At 41.3% G+C, this 21,431-nt stretch overlaps 1 protein-coding gene across 2 annotated transcripts in view; it reads right to left on the bottom strand.

Annotated features, from left to right (window-relative positions):
- Positions 1–21,431, bottom strand: part of gprc5ba (G protein-coupled receptor, class C, group 5, member Ba) — a 41,975-nt gene that overhangs the window by 5,176 nt on the left and 15,368 nt on the right. The window contains exons 2-4 of one of the 2 annotated variants that reach the window (XM_039685450.2): positions 14,120–14,179; positions 7,864–8,881; positions 7,668–7,780 (exon numbers count right to left, since the gene is read on the bottom strand). In XM_039685450.2, the coding sequence (XP_039541384.2) occupies positions 7,668–7,780; positions 7,864–8,881 (1,131 nt within the window). In that variant the 5' untranslated portion in view covers positions 14,120–14,179. The remainder of the gene's footprint in view (positions 1–7,667; positions 7,781–7,863; positions 8,882–14,119; positions 14,180–21,431) is intronic. The other variant, XM_039685451.2, reaches the window with a different exon arrangement.

Genomic DNA, 21,431 nt, shown 5'->3' with positions numbered 1-21,431 from the left:
AGCCGAAGCCAGAGAATCTCACCACACCAGCACACCACACCTAAGAAGGACCAAAGCAATGGAGAGGAGTTGGTGTCACTTTCACAGATAAGAGATCTAATGAGTCAACAAAAAGAACTGTTAATGAAACTTCTGCAGCAGCAAGAAAGCAACTTGAAGACTGTTGTGGAACTAATTGTGAACAATGTGAACACTCGGATTGACAGATTGACCAAGGAGACACAGGAGCTGAGAAGCGGCCTGCAATTCTCCCAGAAGGACATTGATGATCTATTAAAGAAAAATGAGAAAATTGAGTCTGAGAGAACAATTGCTTGTGCTGAAACCAAAACAATGCAGAGAAAATTGGCAGAGATGACTGAGAAAGCAGACTATTCGGAGGGTCAAACAAGAAGGAATAACCTTGTTGTGGATGGCATTCCTGAGGCCCAGAATAAAGCTGGAAGGAGACTGAAGACAAAGTCAGATGTGTGATAAATGAGAAACTTCACCTGGATAGTAGTCAGATGGTGATTGAACGTGCACATAGGACTGGAAATCCATCAGGATATTCGGGAAAGAGACCAAGGCCTATTATGATTAAATTCCTCAGATACAAAGATTCTGGGAAAAACTAAGGATCTGAAAGGGACTAACATCTATATGAATGAGGACTATACTGAAGCCGTCAGGCAAAAGCGCAAGGAACTCATTCCAGCCATGAAAGCGTACATCCGACATGACAAGCTTATTGTCCATCCCCCTGCCCAAAAGCATAAGGATTAGAAAGGCATCAATTGCCAGGAACTGGAGTTGGAGACAGGAGCTGGACTTGTTCTCTGGTTTGAGGAACTGAACTACATTTTTTTTATGAATAGTAGGCCCAATGATTATAAGCATCTCCTTCCTATTTCAAAGGGTCTTGTTATGGCCCATTTGGATGTCTGCAGCATCAGAAAGAAGGAACTTAATTATCTGATTAAAGAAAACTCCATTCATATCTTGGCAATATCAGAGACCCATCTGGATGCTACTGTTTTTGATACAGAGATTTCTATTGATGGCTATAATGTATTTAGAAGGGATAGGAATAAACATGGGGGTGGTATTGCATTATATATCAGAGATAACTTTCCGGCAACACTGTGCTCTCAGTTTATCTCAATTGGTTTAGAATCTTTATGGGTCAAAGTGCATCTTAAACCGGTGCTGATCGGCTGTTGCTATAGGCCTCCTGGGACTGATGTGCAATATATGAATGATTTATGTGTGTTAATTGAAAAAGTTACTGAGGTGAACTGTGATATTTTTTTTACTTGGGGATATGAACATAGACTGGTTTGCAAATCAATGTCCAATGAGACAAAATATGGTTTCATTGATCGATGCTTTTAATTTGTCTCAGATGATCTATCAACCAACTATAGTCTGACTAATAGTGACTAATAGTGTCATTAGTAAATATTACTAATAGTGCTGGCCATACTACTGCTGCTTGCATAGACCATACAAATATTCCTGAATGCTGCACTAAACCAGTTTCTCGATCTGTGGGTTTTAGTGATCGTAATATCAAAGCAATTACCAGGAAAACTAAAATTCCTAAATGTAACTTCAATATAGTACATAAAAGGATGTTTAAGAAATTTATTCCGGAGAGTTTTTTGGCAGATGTTAGTGATATTAATTGGACTGAAGTGTACGCTGCTGAGGAGCCTGAGGCCTCCTTAAATATATTTATGGAAAGCTTTATGGAGATTGTTGACAGTCATGCCCCTATGAGAAGTGTATTGTAAAAGCGAGACCAGCCCCATGGCTGAATGAGACTATAAAGAGTAGGGCTGGGTATTCAGACAAATTTCACAATTCGATTCGATTTCGATTCACAAGCTTGCAATTCGATTCGATTCAATATCGATTATTTTGGATATCAGTTCCAATAAATGGCCATTTTTCTCAAGGGAATCAAATCTCTTAAATTCTGTAAACTATGGGAGTCTAGTTGTAGCCAATAGGCTTCATTAGCCTATAATGAATTCATTATTCATTAGCCTTCATTAGTCAATAATGAACTGTTTTGTAGCTGTACTTAAATTACACTTTTATTTATTTTTATAAAAAGAAGATTATATGAAATATAAACATTTAAATGGTGGCTGTCATAAAAACTTGCCAGATTTATTCAAATATGCATTAAATATTGATTAAGATTAAGATTAAGACATTAAGATTATAATGCATATGTAATATGGTGTATAGATTTAGCAAAATGCTCCTCTCTGGAGTTATTTTTTCTAGCTGACTAACGTGTTTATGCCGGTTTTCTGAGATAAATATTACGATACATTGATTACAAGCTGTTTAACTGACGTCTTTCCATGGTTGAAATGCTGATTGAGCGAATCAATGTGACATGATACGGATTTCGATAAGTTGTACTCTATCTTTTAACACACTTTCAGATGCTCATTTATATTTATTTCACGCCGTAACTGGTATTATTAGCGCTGCTGTTTCTCTTGATCTCACGCCACAGCGCCAAAACGCTATTTATGTTTTTGAATTTCTAAAGAAAATGGACGTAATTTGAAAATTGAGACTTTGTTTCATATCAATAGTGACAAAGCGATTTTTTGCGATTTTTTGGATGCGCGCAGCCGCGATACAATGTCCCATTCATTCAAATGAAACAGGATGACTAATCGATTCTTTTTGAGATTTAAGAATCGATATCGGTTCGTAAAAATGAGAATCGATTAATATCGAGAAATCAATATTTATTACCCAGCCCTAATAAAGAGCCTCATGAAAGAAAGAGATAAAATCAAATCTTAGTAAAGATAAAAAAATCAAATATTAGATCAAATTAAATCAAAGACTGGATTGGTGGAGGATAGACTGTCAACTACTGTCAACTCAGAAATCAGGTTACAAAACTGAATAGATCGATGAAAAAACAATATTATATGCAGAGAATAAATGCTGTAAAACAAGATGGTAAAGAGCTCTGGAAAACACTTAATGAAATAATGGGGAGACGGTCAACTGGAGCGGATTCCTATGTGGAAGGCAAATTTCTGACCAAACCAGCTGATATAGAGCTGGTAAGTCCCGCCCATCCGTAAAACTTCAAGTGGACCTATAGGTTGAAATGCAAGTGAATGAGAGAAAATAATTATTTTCTGATCCCGTTTGAATTGTGCCATGAATGTAACATATGTTGTCTGTGAATTTTTTTATATAATTTCTCATGTAACGAGTTTGGCAGTATATTGTATGATTCTTTGGCTAGCAGTTGTGGAATAGACATAATGAGAAAGACTACACGACGCATATGTGACGTCGCCGCGTAACACGTTTTCCCTCCACAAATCACGGTTTTCACCACGCTCAACTAGTTTGTCCTCGCCCTGAAAGAAGGCGGTGAAGTGCACCAAAGACACAGGCATGTTTAGCGGGATCCATGTGCTAGTGGGGGTGATGTATATCAAACACGTCGAAAGAGTTGTAGTCCACAAAGTGCTCTCACACAAAGTCTAACCGTATGAAAATACGCTAAATCGTAGCATTCTTTACACGAAACATTATAGAAAAATTCTGAGACAACGTATGTTCACATTCATTGCAAAATTCAAACGGGATTAGAAAATAATTATTTTCTCTCATTCACTTGAATTGACGGTTTTTCAACCTAGAGGTCCAGCGGAAGGGGCGGGACTTACCAGCTCTATAGCAAATTATTTTAATGATTTCTTCATAAATAAGGTCCAAGTACTAAGGCAGAATATGGACAATATTGATTCTAATTACATAAACCTCATAAAAAATAATGTGATAAGAGTTGCACTTTCCAGTTTAATAGTGTAGAGGAACGGGAAGTAAGGAAGGTGCAGTATTACTTGATTTCAGTGCGGCATTTGATGTCATAGATCACAATCTACTCATTGGTAAACTAGAATGTTATGGATTTAGTCCAATTGCCATACGATTTATGAAGAGTTATCTCACAAGTAGGACGCAACGAGTTTATTACAATGGCAGCTGGTCTCGTTCGAAGGTTTTGGACTGTGGGGTCCCGCAAGGTAGCTGCCTTGGACCACTTTTATTTGCCATTTTTACAAATGATTTGCCATTAGTTTTGTGTAAAGCTACTGTACAAATGTATGCTGATGATTCCACATTGTATTATGCTGCAAAAACAGTCAGTGAACTGAACAATATTTTAACTGCTGAGTTAAATAGGGTTTTTGATTGGATAAAAAGAAATAAGTTGGTGCTGAATATCTCGAAAACCAAATCAATTATCTTTGGATCGAGTTATAAACTGTCATCAACACCAAATATGACCTGTAGAACAGGTAGATAAAGTAAAATTACTGGGCACAATAATAGATAGGCAGAACATACTGATATGATAGTTAAGAAGATGGGTTGTGGTATCTCAATGGTCTTTCTTATGTACCTCCATACATTGTTGGACAGGTAGCTAAATCTTTAATCTTATGTCACCTGGATTATTGTGCCCAAGTATGGTCATCTATATCCAGCGGTCAACTAAATAAATTACAAACTGTCCAAAATAGAGCTGCAAGGTTAATATTAGTTTGTCCTATAAGAACAAATATTATCAGTATGCACCGTCTACTATCATGGCTAATGGTGGAGAAAAGATTGATTTTTAATTAGGGCTGTGCAAAAGTTAATTGCGATTAATCGCATCCAAAATAAAAGTCTGTTTTACATAATATATTTGTGTGTGCTGTATATAATTATTTTGTATATATAAATACCTATGCATGCATGCATATATTTAAGAATTATTTGCTCTTAAATTCTGTATATATATATAAATACATAATCTATATTATATAAATATAAATATTTTATATAGGAATAACACATTTTCTTAAACATATACATGCATGTGTGTGTATTTATATATACAAAATAATTATATACAGCACACACAGATATATATGTAAACACAGACTTTTATTTTGGATGCGATTAATCGCAATTAACTTTTGCACAGCCCTATTTTTAATACAACTAAATTTTTCAGTAAAACCATACTTTCTTCTCAAACCAGTTTTTTTACAACCAAATTGTTAGGTGTGATCAGGTTCATTCTTATTTGACTAGGTCAGCTGATGATGGCCAGATGATGTTGCCACGTCCAAATTCAAATGCTTTAAAGAGAACAGTTATTTATCGTGGCATTAATCATTGGAACAATTGTCCATTGAATATACGTAAAATGAATGGCAAAGTCTCTTTCAGGTATTATCTGAGAATGCACTATTTAGAATTGTGAGTAGAGAATGTATGAATGGAATAATGATGGTAACATTGTAATAATTTATTTTGATTAATTTTTGATGATGTTTATAATGATATCTACAATGGTTTAATTGTTTTTAGATTATCATTGTTATGTAATTTATATAGCTACTTATTTTTCTTGTGGACCCCAGGAAGAATAGCTTCTCACTTTGGTGACAGCTAATGGGGATCCTTTTAACAATAAACAATAAACAATAAACTGGATAGCTCATGACGTTCTAACTAGGCAGTGAAGCCACCGGAAGTGTTCGAGCGGCCATCTTACGATTCCCTTCCAGCAGAGGGCTCCAACGGCCGTTATACAGAGATAGTAGCTCCGACGGCACTTTTAAGATGACCCGCTGTGCATCAACAAGTGTAAATCGAAGTTCACAAAAGGATCTACAAAAAACTGCCCACAGGTTGTAGTAGATAATAATGCTAACCGTGATTCGGGAGGGTAACCCGGTAAATGTAATATTATCAATATATAGTAATTTATATGCACAATTGTCGATATTTCCGATATGTCGATGTTTAAAAAATGTTTATAGCCTACTATGCATTCTTTCACAGACGTCTTCAAGTTTAAACCCAATAAACATATTATTCAATGCATTAACGTTACTTATTATTATTTTAATTAAATGTGTTTGTTAACTATATTTTCATGTCAGTGTTCAGTTTGACCACGAACCATGCGAACCATGCATCACTTATTTCAGCGCCTGCAGCACAGCAGAAATAGACTGGGTGCGGGAATGACCTCTGACGTGTTTTTTTTCTTGATTTTTGGGTTTCTACCTTAAACAATGGTTTCTACCAAGGATAGCACATTGGTGTGCAATACAACTGAGTCTGCACAGGATGGTTATTGTGAAATTGACAGTGTTTTGATGGTGTGGCTTGGACGCGGTGTCCGTCGAAAGAAGACTCGGCGCCTATCTTTAGCAACGCGCACAATATACATATATACTTAATTTTTAATAAGCAGGAATAATTTTCGACTTTAAACAAATACCCATTTAAATGTTTAGGATGTTTGCGTTGTAAGGCTGGTCAGGGAGACTTTAGATTTAAAAACGGTGTCCCGTTTCGCAATGTTTTCTCAGTCAAATCATAGAATTTCCTACTGATTCAATAGAACGCGTGAGCTCACTAGGGAATCACAATATGGCGGCGCGGTGGCTTCACTGTTTATAACGTCATGAGCTATCCAGTCATTCTATATACTAGATCAGTGAGCCTGTCTCAAGCTCGAGTCAGTCAATAGAGTCCTACAGTCTTACATTTGTCAGATGTAGTAAGGAATTTGGGAGTAAGGTTTCTCCAGGCCTATTTATCAGTCCCTCCAGGATTTCACGATTTTTTTTTTTGTGATTTTTGCGATCAAAATGACTGATTTTGTGGTGGTAATTTCCAAAAATTTGTGAAAAAAATTGCGATTAGTCCTTCCAGAAAAACGCGGAGTTTTTTTGGGATTGTTGCAGGCAAAAATTTATTGATTGCACGGCCCGTTTTCTTTAAAATAATGAATGGAATTTCTTTAAAATGGAATATGCGGGATATTTATGCAATTTTATGCGATGAAATTGCAGGAATTTGCAAAAATTGAAGGAACTTGCAAAAATTGCGGTTTGATGAAAAAGAGAAAAAAAGTGATTCCCCCAACATCCTGTTCTCACTAGGCTAATGTAAGAGTCATTTCTTATTACTTCCTTTGATAAGCAAGCATACTACATCATAGAAAGTGCTGGGAATATTTAATTTCTCATCTTGTTTTATTTCAGACTGTAACGAGTGTAAATAAGGTGTGGCCCCTTTAAGAGCTGCGCGCTCCCTGTTGAACTCTCTGGAGTGTTATACTGTATGTGCGCCTCGAACGGGTAAGTGGGTAATTTCTGTTTGATGCTACTTCTTTTATCTCATGTTGTTCATTAAGTAACGATGTGACGGTAGAACGTGTGACAGACAGTTATACGAGTTCGATTTGTGAGATGTCAATCGCCTCCGTGAGTCTGTCTAGCGTCGCGTAATTGCGTCACTTCATAACGTTCCCATGGAAACAGGGGGAAATGGCTGCTCTTGTGTGAAGCAAACGCAACATTTTTCAACTTTCTGCTAAGATACATGTGTGACTTATTTTGCAACGAAAATGGATTATGGAGGATTATGAAATTATGCAAACCCCGCATATTTTGCATGGAAATCGGCAATTTATGCGGCGAAAGTGCGCCGTATTTGAAAAAATGCGGCCCCCGTATAAATATGCGGACTTTGGCTGATTTTGCATTGAATTCAGCGATCGCATAATCGCGTTTTTCTGGAGGGACTGATTTATAAAACATATAAAGTGAAATACTCACTGCTCCTCCGTTTAGTATCATGGTCATCTCAGTCGGTTGGTAGACGTTACTTCTGAAAGGCGCGCTGGGTCTGGCCCCTGTGTTGCCATTATGATGACTGCCACTCCTCAAACCTACAAAAGTAAAGGATGGCTGTTAGGATCTATATTTAAGTTTTTATTTGAAGTGTTCTCTTCATCTTTGGGCCTAACTGTACCTGCAGTATTTTCATCAAACGCATATCCCTGGTTCTCCACAAACTGCCTGTGTGAAAGTGGGATGTCCTCATCAAGGCTGGCCTCTCTCATGCGTGAGGAATTCTGGGATGTGTCGAAATAGTCTGGAGCAGAAGGCTGTGCTGGTCCTCGAAGACATGCATGGGCTTCAGGAGCAGCGTGACACAGCAACAACAGCCAACCCTGAGCTACCAGCGCTACAGCTAACGCCGGATCATCCCAGTCTGGAGACTTCCCAAGCACTGTGTTTCCATACACGTAGAAACCAACCCAAGCCACCCACAAGAGAATGGACAGCAAGCAGGAGACCAGAAGCCACACAACATTACAGTGCCACGGCCGTGCCTTCCCACACAGCGCTAATGTTGCGGTTAACAGGGCTGCTAGCAGGAGCGCTAGCACATATGCGCACGCAAGCGCAAAGTCCAGAGGCTGATACTGGCAAGCCGGGTTACCCTCCCGAATCACGGTTAGCAGGAGCCACTCTGCAGCAATAATACCCTGCACCGCCGCCAACCCTAATGCTAGTCCGACGAGGGCACAGCCGCCTGGGCTACGAGACTCGCGAGCTAGCCTGCGCAGCCTGACTCCCTGTGCCAACATGCAAGCAAAGCACAAAGAGAAGAACACACCCCAGAGGGCACGGCGCACCAAACAAATGCTCTCGTTGTTCTCAATAAGGTACGCGAAGCTAAGCCCGAACAGCCCGATGATGCCGATCAGCAGGAGGAGAACAGGGCCGATGCCACTCCGCTTCGGGGCCTCGGTCACTGAGTGCAGGCGACACAGTAACACCAGCAGCAGTAAAACAGCAGCGAGAACACCGGCCGCCGCCACCACCTCCACCACTACGCCCCACACGGCATCCAGGTCACACAGGAGAGTGTAGGGGCGCTGGAGACCAAACCCACAGCCAAACGGGACCGTCGGCTTCTCGTCCTGAGACCAGCTCACATCCAGCCCCGTGAGCAGCAGGAACAGCACAGGGGAAAATGGCATCTGAGAGAGAAAATGAGAATGACAGAGCAATTCTTAGTCCAATTTGTGTTTTTGACATGGCTTGACACATCCAGTGAGAGCCCAAAAAATTCTTGGACACCTAATCCCACTTCAAGTGTGGATGTCACTGCATTCGATCGAATATTATCTGTAAACAAATGATGCTGCCTTCAAGTTTGACCGGTGTTGTGCCGAATTTCGCCTCCCTGCCAGAATCCGAATTTGTAAGCCTGTTACTTACTTAAAGTTTGGTGTCTTTTTTTTTTTTTTTTTTTTTGCAGGTATTTATTAATAAGTATAATTATCAGTGTTTTCCAGAAAGTGTTGCAAAAACCGATCACTGGCTACAGGATATTATGTTTAAGTGCACTATACTTACCAAGTCAAATATGAAATGTTAATATTTCACATTTATTCCCATTGTGCACTGTTTAAATAAAATATAGACAGTCCGACATTTGCCAGTATAACTGGGTGGCTAGTCATCTGAAGTGGAAATAACACTTGTCCATTTCAACATTTACCTACAACTTTAAATGTATTTTGATGATGCACACTTTCTGTTTCCAGGATGATTAACTGCATTTCGGTGAGGAGGAAAAAAAAAACAGAAATACATGTAAAATGCCTATAACTGTGAAGTCATTCAGACTTGTGCTTTTCTGCAGAGGACCCTCCATGGACAAAGGTGTCATCAAAATGAGCTTTCTCTTGCAAAGCTGAAATTGGAGGGGGAGTTTAAATTCGGCAGGTGCTGTATTTAAAACTTACAGTGATGTTATGTGCGTCACTGCATAAATACATATCATTTATAATTTCACTTCCTATTTGCATGCATTTGGTTATTTATTAATTTGCACACACACACACACACACACACACACACACACACACACACACACACACACACACACACACACACACACACACACAGAGAGAGAGAGAGAGTATAAAAACACTAAATGCAGACAGGAATTACAGGTGTGGAAACTATAGATTGAAAGTAAAGGATCTTGTTTTTTTCCTTTTTTTATTAAATGCCAATCAAATTACAAATAAACATGACAATAGTCTAACACATATCTATACAAATGTAGTCAACAACAAATAGTAAAAGAACATATACAATCTAAAATAATAATAGCCTACAAGTAAAAGAAAGAAGAAAAATGATATAACCAGAAAAAGGAACAGGTATGAGATCCTCATATAAGCATTAAAGCTTCACATGGAGACCTACTGCGTTTTTTTGTTTGACTATTTATTGAATCCAAGTAGGCCTAGTAACTCATACAATTTGTGTCTGAGATATCAAAACTATCTGAAATAACAAAACGTTTCCTTTAGCCCATTTTTGTTTATAGTATTTCCCCATAATCAACCTAATCGTCATGGGCGTGCACACAAGGGGAGTCAGATTCTGGCAGATTTTTTTTTATTTTTTTTTATCACCAAAATGCAGTTAATCATCCTTGAAACAGAAAGTGTGCACCATCAAAATACATTTAAATTTATAGGTAAATGTTGTGGAGATGTCCAATTATGTCCACTTCAGATGACTAGCCACCCAGTTATACTGGCAAATGTCAGAATGAAAAGTGCCTATCACCATACAATATCAAATGTAAAAACAGAGAAATTATTTTACCATTCATTGTAGGAGGTGTAACCAGCATGAGTTTCATGTCTTTGACTTTGTAAACCTGAAAAATTAGGGAAGTATGATTTATATACTTTGCTTACACCTGTGCTTTGGACACAAAAAAAATAATTCTGGGGTTTGATTTCAAATAAAATGCACTGGCAGGGTATATCTAAGAATAATCTATGTGCAGAATTATTATTGGACTGTCTATAGGCTAAACAGTGCACAATGGGAATAAATGTTATTACAATAAAATAAAATATGAACATTGACATTTCATATTTGACTTGGTAAGTATAGTGCACTTAAACATAATATCCTATATGCCAGTGATCGGTTTTTGCTACATTTTCTGGAAAACACTGATAATTATGCTTATTAATAAACACCCGCGAAAAAAAAAAAAAAAAAAAGACACCAAGTAAGTAACACAAACAGACAAAACTAAAACAGTCGCACCAAGCTCATAGCACGTGCAAGCGAGGGGGATTCAGATTCTGTCAGGGAGTCGAAATTTAGCACAACACCTGGAAACCTCTAACTTTGAAGATGAGCAATTGTTCTTATGAAGATAAGCATTAAATTCAGGTTCTTGTGACAAAATGAAACCTTTCTAACATTTTTATTTTAGGAAAATGACATTTTAAATCTTGTTTATTTTTTTAATTATAAAATTATAAATCCGCTTCTCTTCAGTTCAGCCACTCATGTTCTACAGGGTTCAGGTCAGGGACTGGGACGGCCATTGCAGATGCTGGTTTTGTGCTCAGTGAGTGACCCATTTTTGTTTTGATTTTGATGTTTGTTTTTGATCACTGTCCTGTTGGAAGATCCAAACACGGCTCATTATAAGATTTCTAACTCAGGTTTTGATTTTTTATCTGTTGGAATTTGATTGAATATATGATGCCATGTGTCTGAGCAAGATGTCCAGGACCTCTGGCAGAAAATTAGGCAAATACTTAAAATTAATTTTACACATGGGGTACTTGTTGTGCACTGCCAAAAATCTGTCCACAGAACCCGTCCTGTTTGAAGGTCCAGTCATGTCAGTTACTTTTGAAACGGTCTATGGACAGATTACACAAACAAAAGAAGAGCTTTTTGGCAGCAAACACTTCAGATGGGTTTGGTTCATACAGGGATAAAAAAGTACCCTATGTGTATTTACACATAGGTATCTTTAACGCCGTTGGCCTAATTTTCAACCAAATGTCCTGGACATCTTGTTCAGATACATGGCATCATGGATTCGATCAAATACCAACAGATAAAAAAATCAAAACCTGAGCTAGAAATCTTATAATGGGCCGTATTTGGATCTTCCAACAGGACAGTGATCAAAACAAACATCAAAATGAAAACAAAAACGGGTCACTGAGCACAAAACCAGCTTCTGGAATGGCCGTCTCAGTCCCTGAACATGAGTGGCTGAACTGAAGAGGAGAAGCACCATCATGGATCTGTGAATCTGCAGGATCTGGAGAGAGTCTGTGCAGAGGAATGGTCTCTGATCTCTTGTCAGGTGTTCTCCAAACTCATCAGGCGAGAAGGAGAAGGAGAAGAGAAGAGAAGGAGAAGAGAAGAGAAGAGAAGAGAAGAGAAGAGAAGAGAAGAGAAGAGAAGAGAAGACTCAAGGCTGTTATCTTGGCAAAAGGAGGTTGCAAAAAGTACTTAATAAAAGGGGGTAAATAATTGTTCCCTATGTTTTTAGGGGGAAAAAAAACACATTTATTTCACAATGTTATTTTCACCCCACTTGCAATTCTTTTACTTCAATAAAAGGTTTGATTTTTGCAGTTTTAAAAAATAAAATATCAAAAGGATAAACAATTTATATAAAGATTATTTTTTATAGCCATCTTCGATGATAATGATTCTGACCAGCTCTGTGTTTTCTTCGAGGCTTACACCCTGGAACCTATTTCAAGGTTTGTGTTCTCGAGACGCCAGGCACTGTTTCGCGTCCAATCCCTGCACTAAAATCTCTTTCAAACATAATGTAATCTTTTATTAACTGTGGCAATGTCTCCGAGATGCTTGAAGAAACTTTCCTGCCTGAAAAACTGTGAACATAACCTGAACAAAACCTGTTTAACGAAAAATGGTGGTCACAACGAGTATTGATTTGATTTAGTTGATAGAAGTTAATTGCTAAAAAAAAATCTATTTATGACATCATTTTTGTAAGTATTGTCACTTGCCTAAAACTTCTCACAGTACTTGCAGGAAGGTTTTCTTCAAGTCTTGGAGATGTTTCCACACCTCTTCTGGATTGAGTCTGTCTCAGTTTAGTCTGTTTCTTCATGTAATCACAGATGGACTCGATGATGGTGGGATCAGATCATATTGACTGTTGTTAATCTCCTCGTGCATTCAAAAATCTCACTGGATTATTATAATTAATGGCAAAATGAATGTTTGGAAATGTAAACTGATATTTCTCACTCACACACTAAAGTAAAATACATAAATGTCTTAAAACAATTTCTTGGGGTATAAATACTAACGTGCCTAACACTTGCACAGTACTATCTCTAGATATATATTATTTGGTTACAGACAGACAATATAGTGATAAGATGGAAACAACAAAGAATTTAAAACCAGATTCATGGTGGGCTAAAAGCCAATGTTTTTGGGAATGAATGTTAAAACCAGACGAAGGAAGATGGTTCCAAAGACCAGCTACAGATCCCCTCTGCAACATAAACCGGACATAACAACAGTGTGATCCCAGTGTCCTGTTTGATACTTGATTATTCAATGATTTGTAAACATATCTTCTTCTCGTGTGGTATCACTGGCGCCATTTGATGCGATCGTCGGCTTGATTGGGGTGCAAACCGAATATGTTAAAACATACACTCGGTGGTTGAACTCACAGTGGGTCAAAACCAGCCGACATTATTTTGCACTTCTGATGTCGTTCTGTGGGAAATCTCATCATGATGTAGTGAAAGAAATGTCCAGCTAGCAGAGGCTGTGTGTGCCACTGACAGTGACAGCCCTTTATTCTGGATGTAAACACGATCAAGCCTCTGTTGCTATTAACTAGAACTGAATAAATAAATAAAATAAAAAAAGAATCATTTGCATTAAAAATATTATCAAAATGAAATAAAAAACAGGCCTCTCTGTGAGGGCTTGTCTGGCATCCAGCTTGACTGTAATTATTTGTATAAATGAAAACTCAAATGTAATATTTATTTTTCCTCACAGTTTATGCTGACGCATTGTATCCAATTTTCATAATTCACAAAGTTAATGTTTTTTTTGACAACTGAAAATGATGTTCTGGAATGTTTTTCATAATAGTTTTGGATTATATGGACTCATTATTTGGATATTGTTTAGTATTTTGAGATCATCATGTATAAATCACTTTGACGTTGTGAATAAAAAGGCTTTCTCTACAGTCAGGGACCCTCGTGTGCTCATGTCTTGTCTCATGTCCTGATATCGTAATGCGGTGACATTCAAACGGGTGTGACTCAATTGTCCAAGCACTTTTGTGGCCACTGTATGTGCAAGTAGTTTAAGCAAATCGCTGTAGCATAAAGGGTTAATATTAAATAAAGCCAACAGCTTACCTTAGTGTAAGATATATTCAGCGGCAGAACAGTTACCTTGAAAATGATGGTCTATGGACCCTGCACAACAAAAGAAACCGTTTTAGTTTTCACACACTTCACATTAGATACACACACACACACACACAAACATGCATTTCTAAACGAAATGTCCAAAACACATTGATAGGATTCAAATTTACAATTAGAGCATTTATATGAGAAATGGAGTATAGTATTGACGAAGTAATGCTACAGTTGTGTGAGACCGCTCAAACACTGATGAATTATAGTGCACTCATAATCAGTGCTTCATAATGTGGCGAGGGGTGCGTGGTTTGGCGAGATCTGCAGCGGGAGAGCGAGGGCGGAGCCAGGCGGTGAGTAAGCGGGTCAAGTTCAAATGACGAACACCTGTCTGTGATTGCAGTAATTGGCGTGAGGAGACCGCATATAAGCAGCCCGGGCAGACAGCACTTTTGAGAGAGACTGGGAGCTCGTGCACGGACCGGCCAGACACGACGAGTGACGTCTTCATTGAGATTGAGCCGAATGCGAAGCTGTAGCCAGCGGGAATAGTTCTTTTTGCCCATTTACTTTCTGTTTGTGATTTGTTTCTGAGTTACGTTATTGTGAGCGCGGAGTGCGCTGTGGAAAGAGTGGAAAATAAAAGTGCACGAGCCCCAGATATCGCCGACCCTGTGTCTCCTTCCATCACCTACACTTCACCCAGAACCTGATCTGTATCACACTGGTGCCGAAACCCGGGATGGAAGGGGAAGCCGCCGCCAGACAGTCCATGCCAACCCCATTTGCGGAGGTCATCCACGCGCTCGCGGGCCTCCACCAACAACATCAGAAGGCGTTGCTCAAGCTGGAGATGCAGCAACAGCGCCGGTTCGAAGCACTCCTCCAGGGCCAGAAGGAGGACCGCGAGCAGTTCCGGAGCTGGTTGGACCGGGAGGTTCGAGACCCTACCGCGGCCGCAGCCATGCCTCTCCATAAGATGGGTCCCCAGGATGACCCGGAGGCGTTCCTGGACCTCTTTGAGAGGACGGCTACGGCCGGGAAATGGCCATCAGCGGACTGGCCCATGCGGTTGATCCCGCTGTTGTCAGGCGAAGCCCAGATCGCCGCTCAACAGCTGCCAGTCCAGAACCTCCTGGTCTTTGAAGACCTGAAACGCGCCATTCTCCAGCGGGTCGCGCAACAGCTCCGGGACGCGTGCCGCAAATGGCTGGTGACCGAGGGCCGCGACGTCGAGGGAGTCGTGGAGCAGGTGGTGCTGGAGCAGTTCGTGACTCGACTCCCGAAGAAGACCTCCCAATGGGTCCAGTGCCACCGCCCGACGTCGCTGGACCAGGCCATCCAGTTGGCAGAGGACCAGATGGTGGCGTGCCCGGGGGTCGGCGAACCCTCATCTCTCTCTCTCTCTCTCTCTCCCCCCCTCTCTCTCTCTCGTCCTGTTCCTACTCCCAGGTCCCGAGGCGGCATCCCACCGAGACCGGCTCCCAGATGGAGAACTGGACCGGGACAGGACCAGAGCTGGAGGACCCGTACCCTACCTCGGGAAATTTCTCCCTCCTCCAGCGCCGCAGAGGGCCCCGGGCCCGCGCTCTCCTCACGCCCGTTACCTGACCCGCTTCAGGGAAGCCTGGGCCGGCCTGCTGGCGGTGTGGGGACCCCGGGCATTTCATTGATCGGTGCCCCATGATGGAGATCGGGACGCTGATCAGGGTCCCCGACGAGCCGCCCTCGACCAAGCAGGGTTATACCAGATTCCAGTAAGTGTAAAGGGGGGTAATTATCAGGCTTTGGTGGATTCAGGTTGTAACCAGACCTCCATCCACCAAAGCCTGATCCATGCGTCGGATGGTTAAGGTGCGGTGTGTGCACGGGGAAATAGTGGGTTATCCCCTGGTGCCAGTCACCATTCAATTTCGGGGCCAAAAGCATAGAGTTGAGGTGGCAGTTAACCAGCACCTCCAGCACCCGTTGATTTTGGGGACTAATTGGCCGGGGTTTAAATCCTTATTGGCGTTTCTGTGCACGGGTGCTCCGGGGGAGTATAAAAAGCAGGACGGGGGAGCGTCGGTGCAGGCTGGGGAGGCTGTCCCGGGGACCTCGGGTCCTGCTCTGGAGGAACGGAGCGCGTCTGAAGAACTAATTTTTTCAGAGCGCGATGATTTTCCTCTAGAGCAGTCCCGGGATGACACGCTACAAAACGCGCTTGAGCAGGTCCAAGTGATCGACGGGCAGGCTGTCCATCCAAACCAGCCGCTCTCCTATCCATATTTTGCTGTAATCAAGGATAGGTTGTATCGGGTGACCCAGGACCCACATTCAAAGCAAGATACAACTCAATTGTTAGTTCCAAAGAGCCGCCGGGAAATGCTTTTCCAGGCGGCTCACTCTAATCCAATGGCTGGGCATTTGGGGCAAACAGCTACACTAAATCGCATAATGACCCAATTTTTTTGGCCAGGCATTCACGAGAATGTGCGCAGGTGGTGCGCCTCTTGTCGCGAATGTCAGTTGGTAAATCCACCGGCCAACCGAAAAGCACCATTGTGCCCGCTCCCTTTAATAGAGGTCCCCTTCGAAAGAATTGGCATGGACCTCATCGGGCCATTAGAACGATCTGCACGGGGGCATCGCTTTGCATTAGTCCTGGTGGATTATGCAACGCGATACCCCGAAGCAGTGCCGCTCCGCAACATTTCTGCTAAAAGCGCCGCGGGTGCACTGTTTCAATTAATCTCCCGGGTGGGGATCCCGAAAGAGATTCTCACCGATCAGGGCACGGCGTTTATGTCACGTACTATCCGCGAATTATACGAATTGTTGGGCATTAAATCGATTCGTACCAGCGTCTATCACCCACAAACAGATGGTTTGGTGGAACGGTTTAATCGCACATTGAAATCCATGATTCGTAAATTCGTGCAGGAAGACGCCAAAAATTGGGATAAGTGGCTAGAACCCCTCTTGTTCGCTGTACGGGAGGTCCCCCAAGCCTCCACGGGGTTTTCCCCCTTTGAGCTGCTCTATGGACGCCAGCCCCGCGGGGTACTGGATGTCCTTAGAGAGGCTTGGGAGGACGGACCTTCGAATAGCAAGAACGAAATTCAGTATGTCCTGGACCTGAGAACAAAACTCCACACGTTGGGGCGGCTCTCTATGGAGAATTTGTTACAGGCTCAGGACAAACAAAGTCGGCTGTACAACAGGGGGGCTAAACTACGCAAATTTGCACCGGGAGATTGTGCTTGTATTACTTCCCACATCCAGCTCTAAATTACTCGCCAAGTGGCAAGGACCCTTTGTGGTCACACGGCGAATTGGGGATCTTAACTATGAGGTTCTTCGATCAGACAGGGACGGGACACATCAGATTTATCACCTCAACCTCCTAAAGAAGTGGAGTGAGGCGGAGTCGGCGATGCTGGCGACGGTAGTGAGTGGGGAGGAGGATCTCGGGCCAGAGGCGAATATAAAGTCTCGATCCGCTACTCTGGCCATTTGCGGAGATCACCTCTCACCGTCCCAGATCGCTGACATTCAAAATTTGCAAACAGAATTTGCTGATGTGTTCTCGCCCCTTCCTGGTCGCACGAACCTCATACAGCACCATGTTGAGACCGATCCGGGTGTGGTAGTGCGCAGCCGGCCGTATAGATTACCTGAACATAAAAAGAAAGTGGTACAGGACGAATTGGAAGCGATGTTGGATATGGGGGTAATAGAAGAATCCAACAGTGACTGGGCGAGCCCGATAGTTTTAGTGCCTAAAACTGACGGCTCCGTGCGGTTCTGTGTGGATTATCGCAAGGTGAATGCTGTATCGAAATTCGATGCATATCCAATGCCGCGGGTGGACGAATTGCTTGATCGGCTCGGCACTGCTCGCTTTTATTCGACACTGGATTTAACGAAGGGCTATTGGCAGATCCCCTTATCTCCAATGTCTAAAGAAAAAACTGCTTTCACGACGCCGTTCGGATTACACCAATTTGTTACGCTTCCTTTCGGTTTGTTCGGCGCACCGGCTACCTTTCAGCGTCTGATGGACAGAATCCTCCGGCCGCATGCTGCATATGCCGCGGCATACCTGGATGATATTATCATCTATAGTAACGACTGGCAGCGGCATATGCAGCACCTGCGAGCTGTCCTCAGAACGTTGCGAGGGGCTGGGCTCACGCCATTAAGTGGGCTGTTCTCACTCTCCGCTATTATCTCCTGGGCCGAGAGTTCACCCTCTGTTCGGACCACGCTCCCCTGCAGTGGCTCCACCGAATGAAGGATACCAACGCGCGGATCACCCGTTGGTATCTAGCGTTACAGCCTTTCAAGTTCCAGGTGATCCACAGGCCGGGTGCACAGATGGCTGTGGCTGACTTCCTCTCCCGCATGAGGGGGGGGGGGCTGCAGGCCGGACGGCTCCCCGGCCTGAGTCGGGCGGTGGGGGTATGTGGCGAGGGGTGCGTGGTTTGGCGAGATCTGCAGCGGGAGAGCGAGGGCGGAGCCAGGCGGTGAGTAAGCGGGTCAAGTTCAAATGACGAACACCTGTCTGTGATTGCAGTAATTGGCGTGAGGAGACCGCATATAAGCAGCCCGGGCAGACAGCACTTTTGAGAGAGACTGGGAGCTCGTGCACGGACCGGCCAGACACGACGAGTGACGTCTTCATTGAGATTGAGCCGAATGCAAAGCTGTAGCCAGCGGGAAGAGTTCTTTTTGCCCATTTACTTTCTGTTTGTGATTTGTTTCTGAGTTACGTTATTGTGAGCGCGGAGTGCGCTGTGGAAAATAAAAGTGCACGAGCCCCAGATATCGCCGACCCTGTGTCTCCTTCCATCACCTACACTTCACACAGAATCTGACCTGTATCACACATAACTCTTCATATACATGTGTAACAGTGGGCAAAAGCAGTCCTCTACAACTTTACACAGTAAACACCAGTGTCATGAAGGTCGTCTGCATGCTTCAGCCAGAGGCTGTACGAGACGGATACGGTCCACACAGAATAGTGATCGAACTTGTACATGTGTTCTTATAGATACTCTCCCTCCGGCACAGTTTCTTCTTATCAAATACATATTTCTCTGTCAATGCATTGGGTTGGTACCCTTAAAGTTAAACAATGACCTTTACTTTCAGCAGACGTGCCTGTGACTGGCATGAATACGTGGTTCACGCTGGAGCTAGTTAGATAGCTAGATAGTTATAAGAATATGAGGATAACAACACTACTTGAACGGGTGTACTGACATGACACCTTCATAATCATGACATGACACGTTTAATGCATGTTTGTGACAACTGTCATTCGCTCAATTATGAAATTTTTAATGGAAATATGACATTGTTTGAGATGTCTTTGTTATGACACCTTGACACACCAACTTAATTATTTAATTATTAATTATCAGACTTAGGAAACCACTTAGCTTTATGAGTTAACATTAAAGGAGTAGTTCACTTTTAAAAAACTTTTGCTGATAATTTACTCACCCCCATGTCATCCAAGATGTCCACGTCTTTCTTTCCTCAGTCGAAAAGAAATTAAGGTTTTTGATGAAAACATTCCAGGATTTTCTCCATATAATGGACTTCAATGGAAACCAAACGGTTCAAGGTCCAAAAGACAGTTTCAGTGCAAACTGTTCAAAGGGCTTTAAACGATTCCAGACGATGAATAAGGGTCTTATCAAGCGAAACGATCGCTCATTTAATAATAAATAACAAAGTTTAAGTTTTAAAAGCACAAACGCTCGCCTTGCTCTGTACTGTGATCTTCTTTCTGATGCGCGTTCGTGACTCTCCTGTTCGAACTCGTTTATCAAAATGAACGAATCCTTTCCCGAGTCAATTCGTTTGTTTCGTTTGTTGAATGAACCAAATGACACGAAAAAAGATTTGTTCATTTTGATGAACGAGTTCGAACAGGAGAGTCACGAAACTCTGATTTGGACCTTGAACCGTTTGGTTCCCATTGAATTCCATTATATGAACAAAAATGCTGGAATGTTTTCATCAAAAACCTTAATTTCTTTTCGACTGAAGAAAGAAAGACGTGGACATGGATGACATGGGGGTGAGTAAAAAATCAGCAAAAGTTTTTAAAAGTGTTAAAAGTGAACTACTCCTTTAAACTGTCATGTGGTTGGTTTTGACATTGGCTGTCATGAGATCATTATAACATTTTAATGATAACTTCAATGTGTAGGCTACCAGTGTAGTTATAACGGCCTCATGACAGCCAATGTCAAAACCAATCACATGACAGTTTAATGTAATGTTAACCCATAAAGCGAAGTGCTTTCTTAAGTTTGATCATTAATCTGCTATGTCATGTTTATGACAGGTTGTGTTGTCTTGGTTATGTCAAGTTGTCATGACAAAGACATCTCAAACAATGTCATATTTGCATTAAAAATGTCATAACTGAGCGAATGACACTTTATGACAGTCGTCATAAACATTTATATGTCATGTCATGATTATGAAGGTGTCATGTCAGTCTTGTACACACCCCTTCAAGTAATATTATTAATATTGCGCTTTATACACTCCAGATCGTTTCACAGCAGCGTTACAGAGATCTGCATCTCAGCTGTTGTTCATTCAGTTCTGTTGATCATTCATTATTAAAATACTGAATCTACGCACATCTTTAATGTCTTTAGTGAAGCTTGAATTTGTTATCATACTTTATTGTATAGAATATTTTTTCTGTGGTCAGCTGATTACTTTTTTTTGCAATAAAGTCACTGAATGGTTTGTATTTATTGCCTTTGCTTGCCTGGCTGGAGACAGAGTTCGATCACATGGTTTGATTCAATGACACATTTGAGGTTTTAAGGATCCAACGATTCATTTTTAATTTTGTCTTAATAATGCAAATTATCCAAATATGTCGACCTGATGTTGTACTAGAGGCACTGTAAACTCTTAACCTACCAAATACACCGGTGGGCTTTTTGCCAATATTAGCCTACCAGCCATTTATTACTGAGATGTCCAACTAATTTATTACAAAACAATTTATTATAACAATCTTATTACTGTATGCTCACATTGTGTGGCAAAAAGGTGTATTAAACAGGTCAACATGTTATAGTTTAAAGAAAGCATTGTAAGCTATACCATATAAGCTTGTTTGTCCACGGTTCAGTTTGATTGACATATGATATTCGACATTAAATGCCTATACTCAACAACAAGAAGGAAATAATATTCACATAATACAGTCAAATGGGAAACACTTTACTATACCGTCATACATTAACACATTTTTTCAATTAAAAATTTCTATATGTTCAGA

This window comes from Pimephales promelas, chromosome 3, assembly GCF_988280905.1.
Source record: "Pimephales promelas chromosome 3, fPimPro1.hap1.1, whole genome shotgun sequence".
NCBI lineage: Eukaryota > Metazoa > Chordata > Actinopteri > Cypriniformes > Leuciscidae > Pimephales > Pimephales promelas.
Note: the sequence above shows the minus strand (reverse complement) of the source record. Positions and strands in the feature narration are given on the sequence as shown.